This window comes from Onychomys torridus, chromosome 12, assembly GCF_903995425.1.
Source record: "Onychomys torridus chromosome 12, mOncTor1.1, whole genome shotgun sequence".
NCBI lineage: Eukaryota > Metazoa > Chordata > Mammalia > Rodentia > Cricetidae > Onychomys > Onychomys torridus.
The window spans coordinates 73,637,322-73,651,824 of record NC_050454.1 but is presented as its reverse complement, the minus strand read 5'-3'; the positions used below and the strand labels follow the sequence as shown (position 1 = coordinate 73,651,824).

The 14,503-nt window shown below is 44.2% G+C and overlaps 1 protein-coding gene across 1 annotated transcript in view; it reads right to left on the bottom strand.

The window, feature by feature from the left end:
- The window catches only part of Igsf5 (immunoglobulin superfamily member 5), a 33,122-nt gene that overhangs the window by 3,487 nt on the left and 15,132 nt on the right, over window positions 1-14,503 (bottom strand). The window contains exons 5-8 of the mRNA XM_036203886.1: window positions 9,334-9,474; window positions 5,434-5,458; window positions 1,560-1,660; window positions 56-129 (exon numbers count right to left, since the gene is read on the bottom strand). Coding sequence (XP_036059779.1) covers window positions 56-129; window positions 1,560-1,660; window positions 5,434-5,458; window positions 9,334-9,474 — 341 coding nt within the window. The remainder of the gene's footprint in view (window positions 1-55; window positions 130-1,559; window positions 1,661-5,433; window positions 5,459-9,333; window positions 9,475-14,503) is intronic.

Genomic DNA, 14,503 nt, shown 5'->3' with positions numbered 1-14,503 from the left:
CATTTTTAAATGGCTATATATATATATATATATAGTTCAAAATGTTCTACATCACCTGATAAGCAGAGCTATAGCTATGTGGTTCTGGAAGGCTGACTTCACCAGGTTTAGGATGGAGAGAAGCAATCTCTGCAATAGAAGAATTTTTTCAGTGTAATACATGACTGTTTTTTTTTAAGAAACCATGTTGCATATTCTAATAATTAACTAAGATTGCCATGTAAGCATATTTGCTCCTATGTAGTTCTGGCATAACATAATCTCTACAGTTTAGATCAGTAATGTCCCTCAAGGCCCCATATACTAAGACTTGGGCCTGTTGGGAATAAATGGGTCCTTTAAGGGGTGGAGTCTAGTGGGAAGAAGTTGGGTCAAAAAAAAAAAGATGTCCTTAAAGAAAATGTTGGGCCCCTGGTCTCTTCCTGTCTCTCTCTTTGCTTCCTAACACCATGAATAAATTCTCCATGATGCTCTGTTCACCACAGACCCAAGCCTTTGAAACCATGAGACAAAATGAACCTTTCCTGCCTGTCTTGGCTGTTTAACTCAGTACCCCAAAGGTGCTGTGAGTACACAGGTATTTATCACTTTCTATAACATAAGCTTAGAACTTCATGCTTTATGTGTGAAGCTAAAAATAAGGAAAACTGACATAAAGATCAATTCCTTTCTTCACACATCTTATCTACACATAAGATGACCCATGGTTTCATTAACTGACCAAGGAAAATAAACACAGGGCATGTTGAGGATGGGGCAGAGAGGTTGGGTTTAAGCCATGATTTCAATCAAGCTACTTCCAAGATGCTCAGAATACTCAATGAACACACAATAGCAAGAAATCCTGGAAGAAGTTGGTGGCTTCTCAAACACAGCAGCTCGTGCTTTGTGGAACTCTTTAATGTGACACATAGAATTTAGGGTGTACAAGGGAGGCGGCCTGGGTCAAGGAAGAGAGTGGGAGTACACTGAAAACTAGAACCCCAATCTTAGCCATGGCCAGCCTGCTGAGGGTCTTTCCCTGGAGTTTGTTTTGCCAACCCACATGGCTGAGACGCCCATCTAGTGCTAAGGAATGGTGTGTGCCACCTGCCCTCTCGCCTCATCCTTTCAAATCCTACTGCTGTGACATTGCCTACAGAGAGTCCCTATCCCATCATGATTACAGACATGAGACTGCAAAAAGACTCCTCCAAGTAGTTTAGCCTTCCAACAACCATCCTGTACGACTGCTCACGAGCAGAGTTCTGTGTGTCAGTTGTACCTGAATTGGGTTAAGTTTGGAAGAAACTTCATGCAGTAAGTTAAGGGACTACCCCATAATTTTAAAAGGAAGTAAAAGCTTTGAATGTTATTTGTTTAATGCTCATTCTATTTAAGCTTTAAGCAGAGAGAAAGAGCTTTACTGCTAAATCTACTCCTGACTCTAAAAATTCTCCTAAAAAAATTATTCAAACACTGATTGCTCCCAGTGCCTAGATTTTTCTGATTGAGAAGCTGGTGTCCAGGCAACCCACATCTTCCCCCGAAGGCCTTCCTGTGCCCTGCCTGGTACTCACGTGCAGCCCTTGCTTCATCCGACCTGTACCCATAATTTTCCTTTCCACTTCTTAACCTCGTCTCAAGATCTGCTTGGTTTGTTTTCACGTTTGCAGTTTTCCTGAAATTAGACCATTTCAGTTACAGCTTCTGCTCAGCAGAGATAGAGAGCCTGTGCACTGGTGCATGCCAGTGAGAGGGAGGGATGGGGCCCATCATGGCAGGTGTGTGGACTCAACTCCCAAAAGCCCCTAGGTAGATCAAGGGTCAGTGACCTATGACCCCTGAGCCGGCTATTCCATCATCTGAAATCCAGGGGCACCTGCTTGCCATCACAGCTTCTGGTGCCGCCTACATGTCACAATCACAGAACTCAGTGGTTGTGCCAAAGACTCCATGACTGGCAAAACCCAATGTATTTACTATGTACCCCTTTGTGCAAAAAAAGTGGGTTGATCCCCAAAATAAATCAGAGATCGGTGCGGCTCCCTAGGGAAACAAAGTTGGATGTTGGGTAGCAAGAGAATGAAAAATGTTCATCTTCAACTCCCAAGAGCATCTGCTAAGGAAACAATCCTGATACATGCAAAGGTCTGCCTGAAAGATGGCTCACACGTGAGCCACAGACCACCCAAGGGGCCAACATATGTGAGTGATGGACTTCCATGTTGTCCATAAAAATGTGATCGACAAGGGCTCCCACATACTGAAGGGGATAGTGGACATCGAGCTGCTCAGAGACAACAGTGGCAAACAGATCTGGACACACACATGTGTCCAGGCCCTTGCTGCTATGGGGATGACACCAGAACTCTGAACAGAATGGGCACTCAGGTTCTCCACAGGGATCCATGAGGACACTCAGAGAACGGTATTCCCTTCACATTGGAACAACCTGAAAACTGCCAAAGCCCCACACAAAGCTGAGGAGAAGTCCCACACAGAGCTCGAACACGGCATTATGTCATCAGAAAATATCTCCATCCACATGACACAGTGTGGATGGGCCTCGCTGTAGAAAGCTCTGGAAAGCAGGCATGTTTGAATGAGTATGTGTGATGATTCATTTACGTGGATCTAATCTTAAGATGTGAGAAAAGATGTCAGAAGGATGTTATCTTAGGAGCAAGGAGACAAGGATCTAAGGGAAGTCTGAGGTGAGCTTTTGGGGCTACCGACTCACTAGTTCTGAATTTTGGCAGACGCCATAGCACAGGTACCTGAGAACACCAGTAATGCTGTGTACACTTTCCTCCACTTCCAATTATGAATGAAAATGTTGTGAAACCCATCTCTTTTTAAAACAAATCTATACTAAGAAAAATGTTTAAAGATGTTTTAAATTAAGTATATATGTATGTGGGGGGGGGGGGTATGAACATGTGACTGCTGATGCCCAAAGGGGGTGTCCAATACCCTGCAGCTGGAGTTAGAGGTGGTCATGAGCTGCCTGGTGTGGGTGCTAAATTCAGATCCTGTACAAGAGCAGCCAGTGCTCTTAACCTCTGAGCCATCCCTCCAGCCCCTATAATAAAATTGTTTTAACTTCTATACTGTTTGCTGATGTAGATAGTTGCTTACATGTTTCAAGCAGAAACGGCAGATTATAAAACTACATATACGCCTTTCATAAAATATGAAAATTAAAATAAAAATTAAAACCACCTGGAAAAAAAAAAGAGAAACTACCGAACCAAAGAGCTATTTGTCAGCAGAAAACGCCTTCAGAAAAGTGTCAGATAAAAAGATCACACTATTAGATAACAGTTGTTAGGGTCCAGATTGTACAAAGTGCCTGCATGTACACCTTGGCTTCGATACGTGAACACACACACATGCATGCACAAACATGGGTAACTAATTACTTCTAGATAATGGATCTATAGGTGCCATTTTCTTAGATCTATTGTTGTTTCTTTTTTTTTTCTACACTAAATATGTACTGAATCTTCAAGAAAAATATGTATGGTTATTTTAGTGCAAAAATTTTAAGTGGCTAGAGACAGCAATATGGACCAATGGGAAAGAAAGGACCAGGCAATGTGGACAGGCAGTGAGCTACCATCGTGTTCCCAGGACAAGGCAATCCATTCTAAACCAGGAGCTGCACATAGATGAGGCAACAGCTGCCCTGTCTACATCCCTGGTTCTTCCACAAACAGAATGTTAGAAATATCACCTCAGGTTTGGGGATTTAGCTCAGTAGTAGAGCGCTTGCCTAGCAAGTGCAAGGCCCTGGGTTCGATCCTCAGCTCTACATGAAAGAAAGAAAGAAAGAAAGAAAGAAAGAAAGAAAGAAGGAAGGAAGGAAGGAAGGAAGGAAGGAAGGAAGGAAGGAAGGAAGGAAGAAAGAAAGAAAGAAAGAAAGAAAGAAAGAAAGAAAGAAAGAAAGAAAGAAAGAAAGAAAGAAAGAAAGAAAAAGAAATATCACTTCTCTGCCTCAGTACCCTCAGCCACAAAATGGAAAAGGCCTATACAACCATGACGGGAAACCAATGAGATTGAAACCTGTGCAGAGCTCAGAGCAACATCCAACCGTTAAGGGGTGGATACAAGTGTAACAGAGTTGGGGGGAGAGAAGGGGAGTCTTAGTGCTGTCATGGCTACCCCATGTGGTTGTATGTGCCTACTCTTATTCTATACCATTTTGCTAAATAACTCTGGGTTGCTTTACTGTGCCTTGAAATCCTCTAAGATTCTGAGAACAGAACCCAAGGCTGTGGCAACAATCACTCTGCTCAGCCAAGGAGGAATCCAGGCTGTGACCCCTGGCAACCACGGCCAAGAGAAAGGCTAGAATACGTACCAGGATCTCTTTCCTTGCTCTCCCTCACCTCACATCAGGCCCCAAAGGCAGTTTCCAGATTCTGCATAACGCCTCAGAATGTAGCTGCCTCTCTCAGAACCTTTTTTTTTAACCTGAGCCAGAGGGTGAATGGAAAGAACCTGTCGCTTGGCAACCATTACACATCCATTCATGGGACTGTACATAGCCCAAAGGTTTTCAATTTCAGGGTCTAGAAACTTTATGTTATCTAATAAACACTGACTGCTGGATGTGGTTGTAGATACCTTCAGCTAAACAGCTGCATCTGAAACACTCTGGGTGACTCTGTGACTCTGGAAGTATCACACACATTCACAGTGGCTATCATGTATACCTGTACAGAATATTGGGTATTCCTGTGAACATACCAGCTACCATATACTCATGTGAATACACTGGCTACCATGTATTCCTGTGAATACATCAGCTATCATGTAGTCCTTTGAACACACTGCCTACTGTGAACACATCAGCTACCATGTATTCCTGGAACACACTGGCTACTGTGTATTTCTGTGAACATACCAGCTAGCATGTGGTCCTATGAATCTGGACTTAGTTCCCTCAAAAGTGTTCGCAGACACTCTGGATGGTGTGAGAATGAGAAATTTTTCACTCCTGGCTTCTCAGTACTGGGATGAGCTGCAGACAGTGCCTAATTTGTCTACCAGAGCAATGCTGCATGCCTTATAGGCATCTGTCTGGCATGGCTTGCTGTCCTGCAACATGCCTCAAGTCCCAGTTCAATCTCTGTAGGTGCATTGGCTCAAAGCAGGCTGGACAAAAGCCACCAACAGTCACAGTGCACAGTGTCCTCTTGTGGAGAGAGTTGCAAATGGCAGGTGCTCAGCAAACCTCCATCGCCTTAGAGAGCCTAAGCAAGTCCTCTGTAGACAGTTTGCCCAAGGTTGCTTTATGAGTTTGTGACTGGCATATGTTTTCCAGAGTGTCTGATTTCCGTACTTATTAAGCAACATAAACCCCAAAACCCTATAATCCCATGCTTGAGTGTTGCCATGGTTACTTGGTTTTGTTTTGGCAAAAAGCTGAAGAGGTTTCCAACTTACCTTATTTCATTTTGATAACTAGATTCTGAAAAATAAAAGAGGATGGGGGAGAAAAATCCCATTAGCAAAATGAGGATAGTGGTTCTAAAAACAACCTCACTAATTTGTATTGACTCTCTGACTTGATAAACCTCACTTTGACCCAGTCAGCATTCAAAGTAACTCTGCACTGAATTAGTAAATGACTAAGCCCAAGGAAAACAGGTTCAGTATCAGAAAAATAAATACTTTGTAGGTAGCTGAAAGATAGTAGATGCCCCGTGTGTACCCAGTGAATGCTGATTGAATATGATACCCAGTGTGGCGCAGGCTCCATCACCAAGAAGGGCTCCAAGCAACCAAGCCATCCACACTAGTCCTTGGTTGCTTACTGTGTGCAAAGCATATCTTCATTTGACTATTGCAACAGTCCAGGATGTAAACACTAGTATTGCTGTATTCTAACAAAGAAGACACCATGATGTTGCTACCTCTTAGTTCCTTAATGCTAAGATCCATTTTCAATCAATTTCATATGTACCAACAGTGTCAATTCCTATCATTGTCAACACACACACACACACACACACACACACACACACACACACACACCAAAGCTGTTGTTCCTTCCCTAGCCAATGGTACCAATCAGTGGACTCTTGGATGAAAGAGAATTCAGAATCCAAACTCTAAGCCACACACCATGTCCCCCAGTCTGTGTGCAGGTCCACGTTCCTCACCACCTCACTCTCCTACCCAGGCCTTCCATATGCCAAGCTCTGCTGAGGTCTAGAAAATATCTATTTCCCTTATTATAACTTAGGTAATAGTATCACCTATTTTAAATTCTAATCACATCATCTGATTCGGGTCTCAAACTAAACTTAGAAACTCCTTTATCTGCATTGTAAGGAACTCCAGTCTCCCCCATCAATACCCTCCAATGGCGGGACAAGCCACATGTTCCCACTCAGCTGGGGATGGGCGCAGGATTTTGGATCATTCTCTCCACACTGACATTCCAAGGCCTCTGAGAAGGATAAGCAGGACCCTCAGCCATCCTCAGTCAGTTCTCAATTAACCAAAAGCACATGGAGAATTCCCTGGGGAGCCAGCGAAGCACCAGAAAACACTCTTGCGGGAAAATGTTTAATATATTCTATGGATTGAAATTATCGTAGTGGGAAAACTCAGAAGGTCAGATTTTCACATTTATGCTACTATGGATTGCAATTTCACTGCAGCCACATCTGACTTGGTGGCAGAGGGCAAACACTGTGAGTGGGTGTGGCAGGTCTCCGTTCACAAACCTAGACTTGTTACAGCAGGAGAGGGAGAGAAAGAACTCACACTGGCACGGGCTCTTCATATCAAAATTACATACAAGGCAAGTCTAAGACGTGTCACAGAAATACTTTTTAAAGCAGGGTCTTACTATGCAGCCACATTGGCCTGTAATTCACTGTGTAGGCCAGGCTCACCTCAAAACTGTGACAATCCTCCAGCCTCAGCTTCCTGAGCACTAAAATTAGACATGAGCCACTGCACCTAGCTTGGGACTCTCAATATGCATTTTTAATTTTCATAACTAATACATAGGGTGACATTTATAGAAAAGAAAATTGAAGAAAGAAAATAAAGGAAGAGGAAAGAAACTACCCAGCCTGTTTACGGAACAACACCCACCAACCAACCTTCTTACAGGGCTGATGTGGGATAGCCAGGCACCTAGGAGAAGGAGAAAACCTCAAACATCAGAACTTTTCCACCAATTCTGTGAACACTATGTCAAGAATTCCCAACTGGCCAGGTCGTGGTGGTGCACGCCTTTAATCCCAGCACTCGGGAGGCAAAGGCAGTCGGATATTTGTGAGTTTGAGGCCAGCCTGGTCTACAGAGTGAGAACCAGGAAAGGTGCAAAGCTACACAGAGAAACCCTGTCTCGGAAAAAAAACAAAAAACAAAAAATTCCCAACTGAAGGCACTGCCCAATCCACAGTACCTCCTCAATGAGAAGGAAGACATTTCAACCATTCTCATTTAAAATTCAGTACACAGCATATGAAGAATGGGTCTGTTGGTCAAGCCAAATTCTCATCTTGAGTTCCTAGGCTTTCACTACTCTCCAACTTCCACTTTCCAAGGAATAAAATTAACCCCCAAATCAAAGCCTGCTCCATAAAGGAGCTACAGCCAGGTCCTGTCCTTACACTAGATGATGGGATTTACCTGGCTTGTCTCGCTGCAGAAGAGAGATCAATTGAAAACAGTCAGCAGATCACATCTGGCACACACACAAAGTGTTCACGAATTTAACAACACACGTCAAGTGACAGGCACCCAAACACTGAATCTCAGCTCTTACAAAAATAAGAACTGTAGAAAGTGTTCAAATCAGAGAAAAGACAAAGATTCAGCACTCAGAAAGTTCTGGGCTGTCACATGTCAAATCATCCTTCAGCACTCAAGCTTCAAACTGTCAAACTCTGTAACAAGGCCCCTCATTCTAGACCCCAACCTCCAGACCAGCTGCAGTTTCCACGTAGCTGGGGGTGTCTCAGCAGACCCATTCACGAGACCATGGGACACTTCCCTAATTCAGCATGTGTCTCATTTCCCTCTTTACCTCTGCAGTCTCCCTCACCTGCACAGGGGATTTTAAGCCACAGACTAGGAACGGCATGTGCCCACCAATGTTATTCTAGAAAAGCAATTGCATGTTGAATGACGTATCACCACAACTGCCTATCCTTGCCAATAAGTACAGAAGTCAAGTAGCCCAGCCTTTAGCAAGAAGGTCTCTCATTCATCACCTTCTCAGGTGTGGGAACAGATGCAGGGTCCCCTGGGCCCTAGAGACTGGCCCTCTCTTCCTATGATTCCTTCCAAAGTCTGAGAGCCTCGCCTCTTGGCTCAGTTTTGCTTGGCTCCGCATTCCTGTTACCTCTGCCCCAGCTCATTAAGGCAGAACAGGAGTATTTTTAAATATATGTAAATATTTTTTTTTTCAGGCACTGTGTAACAAGTTGATGTGAGTAGGCACTGGGAAATTACTAGATGGAGCTGATCCATATAACCATCATGCCATACATGAATCATTTTTTAAAGGAAAAACATTAGAGATCTATTTTCAAGTTGTGATCTATTATGACTAGTACAGGTCTCCAGAACATGCTCACTCTAAACAAAGCCTTGCATGCTTTAACCAGCATGGCCCAGGCCCTCATCCCTAACTCTGGAAGCCACCATTCCACTTTGCTCCTGTGTGTTTGGTTGCTGAGTGTGCCACAGACAGGCAAGGTCACACCACACCTGCCTTTCTGTAACTGACTTATCTCTCTTCACTTAGTCCATTTCACTGTGTTGTCCCAAATAACAGGATTTCTAAGTTTTTAAAAGCTAACTGGTATCCCCTTGAGAGAATAAATGTAAGTATATATGCATGTATGTATGTGTGTATGCATGTATGTGTGTATGTATGTATGTGTATGTGCACGTGTGTCGCACTGCCTCTACGCAGCCATCAGCTGATGGGCACTCAGCCTGTTTTGATATCTATCGTGAATAGCTCTGCCGTGAACGAGGGAAGGCACATATGTCTCTGAAACACTTGTTTCACTTCCTATGGATATACACCCAGCAGTGGGAGAGCTGGATCACACATGATTCCATTTTCAGTCTCTAAAGAACTTTATACCATTTTCCATGGTGGCCGTACCTGCTCACATTCCAGCCAACAATATACACGTTTGCCTTGTCAGCTCATACCCTTTGCCTCTGTGGTGGCTGTCATCTGCCAGGGTGCTGTGGCATCTCACTATGGTGGGACTCATCTTTTGAAGAAGTTGATAAGCTCACTCACTTCAACTGCTTGTACCACAAATTCAAAACCCCATAGAGATTTGCAAGGAAAACCCATACCTTCTTTTTCTCTCCTGGAGATGCCACAGCAGCAAAATACTATAATCAGAGCGATAATCAGGATCAAGAGCAGCGAAAAGGCCACTGCCAGCAGGACGATGGCCCAGGTCGGCAGCGATGTGCCTTCCTCGCCAATGCTGTCTATGAGAAGAGAAAAAGGGAGTTCAGTGGCTTCTGTACCTTGTAGACTCACTGATTCTAGTGGGATCTAAGTTGCCCGATGTCTTCAATAATAGAACTCGTCAGTCTGCTGCAGCAGGGCATCTCGGCCAACCTCCCTCCTGTGTGTTTAATGACTCAGCAGTATCTCCCATCCCAGTATTTATTGGTATAAGTAAACTGCTTTGTAACCTGGGTCCAATTATCAGTTTGTTGAACCTCGCACATTCCTGAGAGTTGGGTAAGGGTGGGCCAGCAGGGCAACTCCCAAGGATTAGAGTTCTGATTACCATGCTGGGGTGGTTAGCCCAAACTGTGGACTAGAGAATGGTGAGTTCTGGCATCCATGTTCCCACGCTCTCTGATTCCATTAACCAAAGATAATATGGGAACCCCCTGAGAGGGCAAAAGACCCTGGGTACACAACTTTCCCAAGGCCCCACCAGAGCCTTCCACTAAATGCATTTCTCTTACAGTCGTGTGAGCTTTCCACAGCTCTTTGTGGGACCGGTGTCACTAGGGTCTTACTTTGCCCTCCTGCTTTATCCAGTAGGCATGGAGTAGGACAAAGGTAAGCTGAGGCAGGAAAAGCAGGGAATGAAAGGAAAATATGGAAGGAAATAAAAAGGAAAAAACAACCTTGTTTGGTTGGTTGGTTGGTTGGGTGGGTGGGTGGGTGGGTGGGTTTGGTTTTTGTAACCATGTCTTAGAGCTGACATGCTGGCCTTGGGTGTTCATGTAAATTCAATTTTTCATTAAAATTGTGTGTAATTAAATATACAGTTCCTTAGTTGCATTACCTACATTTCAAGTGCCAAATCAACCCAGATAGAACATATCCTTGAAAGTCTTGCTGCATGGCACAGCCACTGGCTTGTGGATGATCCCAGGGGAGCCTTAAACAATATTTCACCCCTCTGTGCCCAAGCAGGAACCACACAGAAGTCAAACCACAGGCAACCGAGTTGATCTGTGGAACCATGCATTGTATTCAACAAGGTCTGTCAGCCCTCCTCACTGGTAGCTCAGTGAAAATGAAGTAGAGGCTAGCCACTAGAACATTTAAAATAGCAGGCTTCCTCTGAAGGAACATGGGGTTTGCTTTGCAACCAATGGCAGGGGAAGCTAATGATGAAAATCTCTCTTGGAAGCTCTCCCCATATAGAGGTTGATTCTGCAGCTGTAGCTAGCTGTTCCTATGCCAATGTTAAATGGTCAGAATATGAGTAAAATGCTTAGAGAAGATCACTTCTGCCCCAGTTCTGAGTCAAGAGTAAGCAAGAACCCAGGTACATAAGAAGCCACTGACAAGCAAGAACCCAGGGACATAAGGAGCCACAGGCAAGCCTAGAGAGGTGGCAACTAACAGTACTTGCTGCTCTTACAAAGGACCAGAGTTCTGACCCACACAGGGCAGCTCATAAATGTGTTTAACTCCAGTTCCAGCAGGATCTAAGGCCCTCTGCTGGCCTCTGTGGGCACTGAACTTGTGAGTACACACATACAGAGTCTTCTTTAAAAAGATGCCTGGCAATGGTGGTGCACACCTTTAATCCCAGCTCCCGGGAGGCAGAGGCAGGTGGATCTCTGTGAGTTCGAGGCCAGTCTGGTCTACAGAGTGAGGTCTAGGACAGTCAGAGCTACACAGTGAAATCCTGTCTCAAAAATCAAAATAAACAACAACAACAACAGAATGCAAAGAGTGAATAGACTTGTCTGAAAACAAACCAGGGAACTGTCTGTGCTTTGAAGAATTATACAATGTTTTAAAAAATACTTGTTTTTGTTCTTCGTGAATTGCTTATATTTCTTTATTTCTTTCTAGAGAATTAGAAAGTGTTGGGCAATTTTGATGACTGCTTTATTTTTAATAGCTTACATCTACTTTTATTTCAAACTGTTGTTGTTTCCATTTCTGCTTATGTATCTTCTAAACTGGTCCTAACTCCTTTGAGATCAAGTGTTGTGTGTAGTATCCTTATACCCCACATACCTAGAATGTACTAGTCATGATGGATGGATGTGTGGTGGACAATGGATAGATAAATGACAAATGGGTGGGTGGATGGATGAGTAGATGGGTAACAGAGAGACAGGGATATGTAGGTGAGTAGAGGTTAAATGGGAATTCAGACAAATGGCTGGTGGATGGATGACTGGGTGGACAGAAGGATGGATGGATGGATGAATAGATGGATGGATGGATGGATGGATGGATGGATGGATGGATGGATGGACGGACAGATGGATGAAGAGCTGAGTTCTTACCTGCCTCCTGTACTGGGTAGTCAGCCACATTGAGACAGGTCCTGATCTCTCCTTTCTCCCCCATATTACGACATCCAGAGAAGAATTGCAGGGTGTAGGAAAGTCCAAACTACTTTTCTAATGCCTTCTGTTGCCACCTCACCCAATCTCTCTCTGAGATAAGATAGGAAAGAGAGAGAGCCCTACCCTACACAAAGAACTATAGGGAATGCTGAGAGCAGGGGGAATTGTCTTCTCCAGGGAAGAGCACACAGAGACAAAAAGCCAGCCCTGAGAATATGACATACAAGTAACATTATTCAAATGGAGTAGGTTTTATTTATCTATTTAGGAATACATGTATACACACACACACACACACACACACACACACACACATATATGTGCAATGACAAAGAAAAGAGGGGGCATGAATTTAAAAGAGAGCAAAGGGGAATGTATGGGAGGATTTGGAGGGAGGAAAGGGGAGGGGGAATAACATAACTATAATCTCCAAAATGTTTAAAATGCAAAACGGGGTTTTGTCACAAGGAAGTCCCACCATCAGAGAGCGCAGCACTGAGCATCACTTGTAATGCCCACTGAGAAACCAGCTTCAAAACCTGGCTCCAGTGAGGCAGAGTCAAGAGGTCTGCAAAAGCACCCCAAATGCTTCACATGCAAGTGGCTGGTGACCCACATTTGGGGAGTATTAGTCAGGCCACTCTGCCTCATTATGGGATATGCCCATGCTTCCCTTCCCATGAACACAATAATGAGACTGAAGGCCAGAGCTGCGCTCTGGACTCTCACAGTTCAGCTGGAAGCCTGTCAACTGTCAGCCATGTTGGGCTTCCCACCAGAGGACCTAGTCCCTCTTGTTTACTTTCTGGGTTGTCTCTGGCCTCTGGCTCACTTGTCAGTCACTAGTCTTGCTCCACCAGGTTGTTCAGACTCAAGAAAGTATGTGAAAGTTTTTGAGGTAGGACTCATGTGTTCGCAATCACCATGGCCACCCTGCATCAACTGAGATGGACTCTTTCTCAAAATCAAGTTTGCGAATGTCACAAGTTTTCACTATAAGGGAGATAGCTGGGGTTAGACATGAGGCCTGGCTCCTGGTGTTAAGAGATAGGCTTGCTGTCCTACCTAGGACAACATGTTTATTGACTACTCAAACATTCCCTGCCCATGGCCTCTCCTTCCCCTACTTAACATTCCACCTTTCTGTCAAACCAAGCTGGATCCAACAACCTTCCTCAACTGAGTAGAGAGTGCCTGCTTTCTCCTTGAGTATGCATGTGTATAGCAGTGAGGCCACCTCCTGGAGCTGATGACTGAGTCCGGAAAGGAATGAGAGACTTCATATTATTACTCACTGTCATCTTCCTTAACTCAGCCACTATACTCCCACTCAACATCCCCACACTGAAACAGTATGGGTATCAGCAGCCAGGGGGTTCATTTCACTTCCTATTTGCTGTGACCATTCTCCCCTGGAAGTCTTCCTTGGAGTCTCACACTTAGGAGACACTTCAGCTCAAATCTCCTCTATCCAGTCTATCATGTTTGAAGTCATCAGGAAGCGTAAGTCACAACCGGAACTGCACAGGTGTCTTATTTTAATAATGTTTTTTTATTTATCACCTGTTACACATATGTGTGCACATGTGTTCCTCTCTATATATTATTTTGTTTAGTAGAGAGTCACTTTTAGAATAAGTGCATTTGCAGCTGATTGAAAACAAGTAATAGTCATATTGCTAAGCCCCCCCCAAAAAATGTTAATGGATAGAAAAATAGGTTTTTGGAATGATTCATGATCCAATCTGTTCACAGTGTAAATAACACAGGAAAGAGCCCTGAGAGCCTGCCCCCACCTCTCAGCACAAGAAAGCTAGGGTTCTCAACACGTCTCCTACTCTGTCACAGGCCCTGTCATTGTGGAATAATCCCTCCAGGGAAGCACCACCTGGGTCTTACCTGAGATAAAGACGTTTTCAGGGCGTCTGGAAAGCTACGGTCCCTGCTTTGTTCAGGGCAGAGGATGCATGATTCAAGTGAGTGACAGAGCCCCTGGAGAGAGCGGATATACTTCACCTGAGCAACCCACAGTGACTACAGGAGCTTGTCTCCAGGTTTCCACTTCAAGCCTTTTTCCCTTTTTCCCCTGCATGCTCCTCAGGGCCACATAGCTGACTTTACAGTGTGCTTGAGGGCTATCCATTCCCAGTCTGTGAAGGAAAGAATCATTTCCCCCAAATGTTCTGGAAAGAGTTAGTAGAACTTTAAAGGGGTTGCATAGAATTCTCAAAATCAGCTACATGGCCATAAATGCCACCACCATGTGCAAAGCCAGTACTGACCAGAGAGGACATGGGTGTCTGAGTGAGTAACATAAGCAAAAACGCTCGCTCAGGAGCAGGAACCACATGAAGAAATTATCTTAGACATTTCTATACACTGTTTCTCCCCAGATCAAGAGCTCTGGAGACAGGCACACTACAGCTTTTTTCAGCTTCATGGATAACAGAACAGGGGTTCAGAGGGGTTAAGTCACTTCCTCCCGAGTCATGGAGCTAGAGTGTAGGGGAGATACCCCACCTACGGTCTGTATAGATTGTGGAACCTGACCAGCTAAAGTAGAAAGTGGAGCTTTAAATTTTAGGCTAACTGCTCTCAAACCAGTTATTTGGGAACTTAAAATCAAAGATACTATTCCCTAAAAATCAATTAAATGAGAACTTCAGAGAAGGACTGAGCC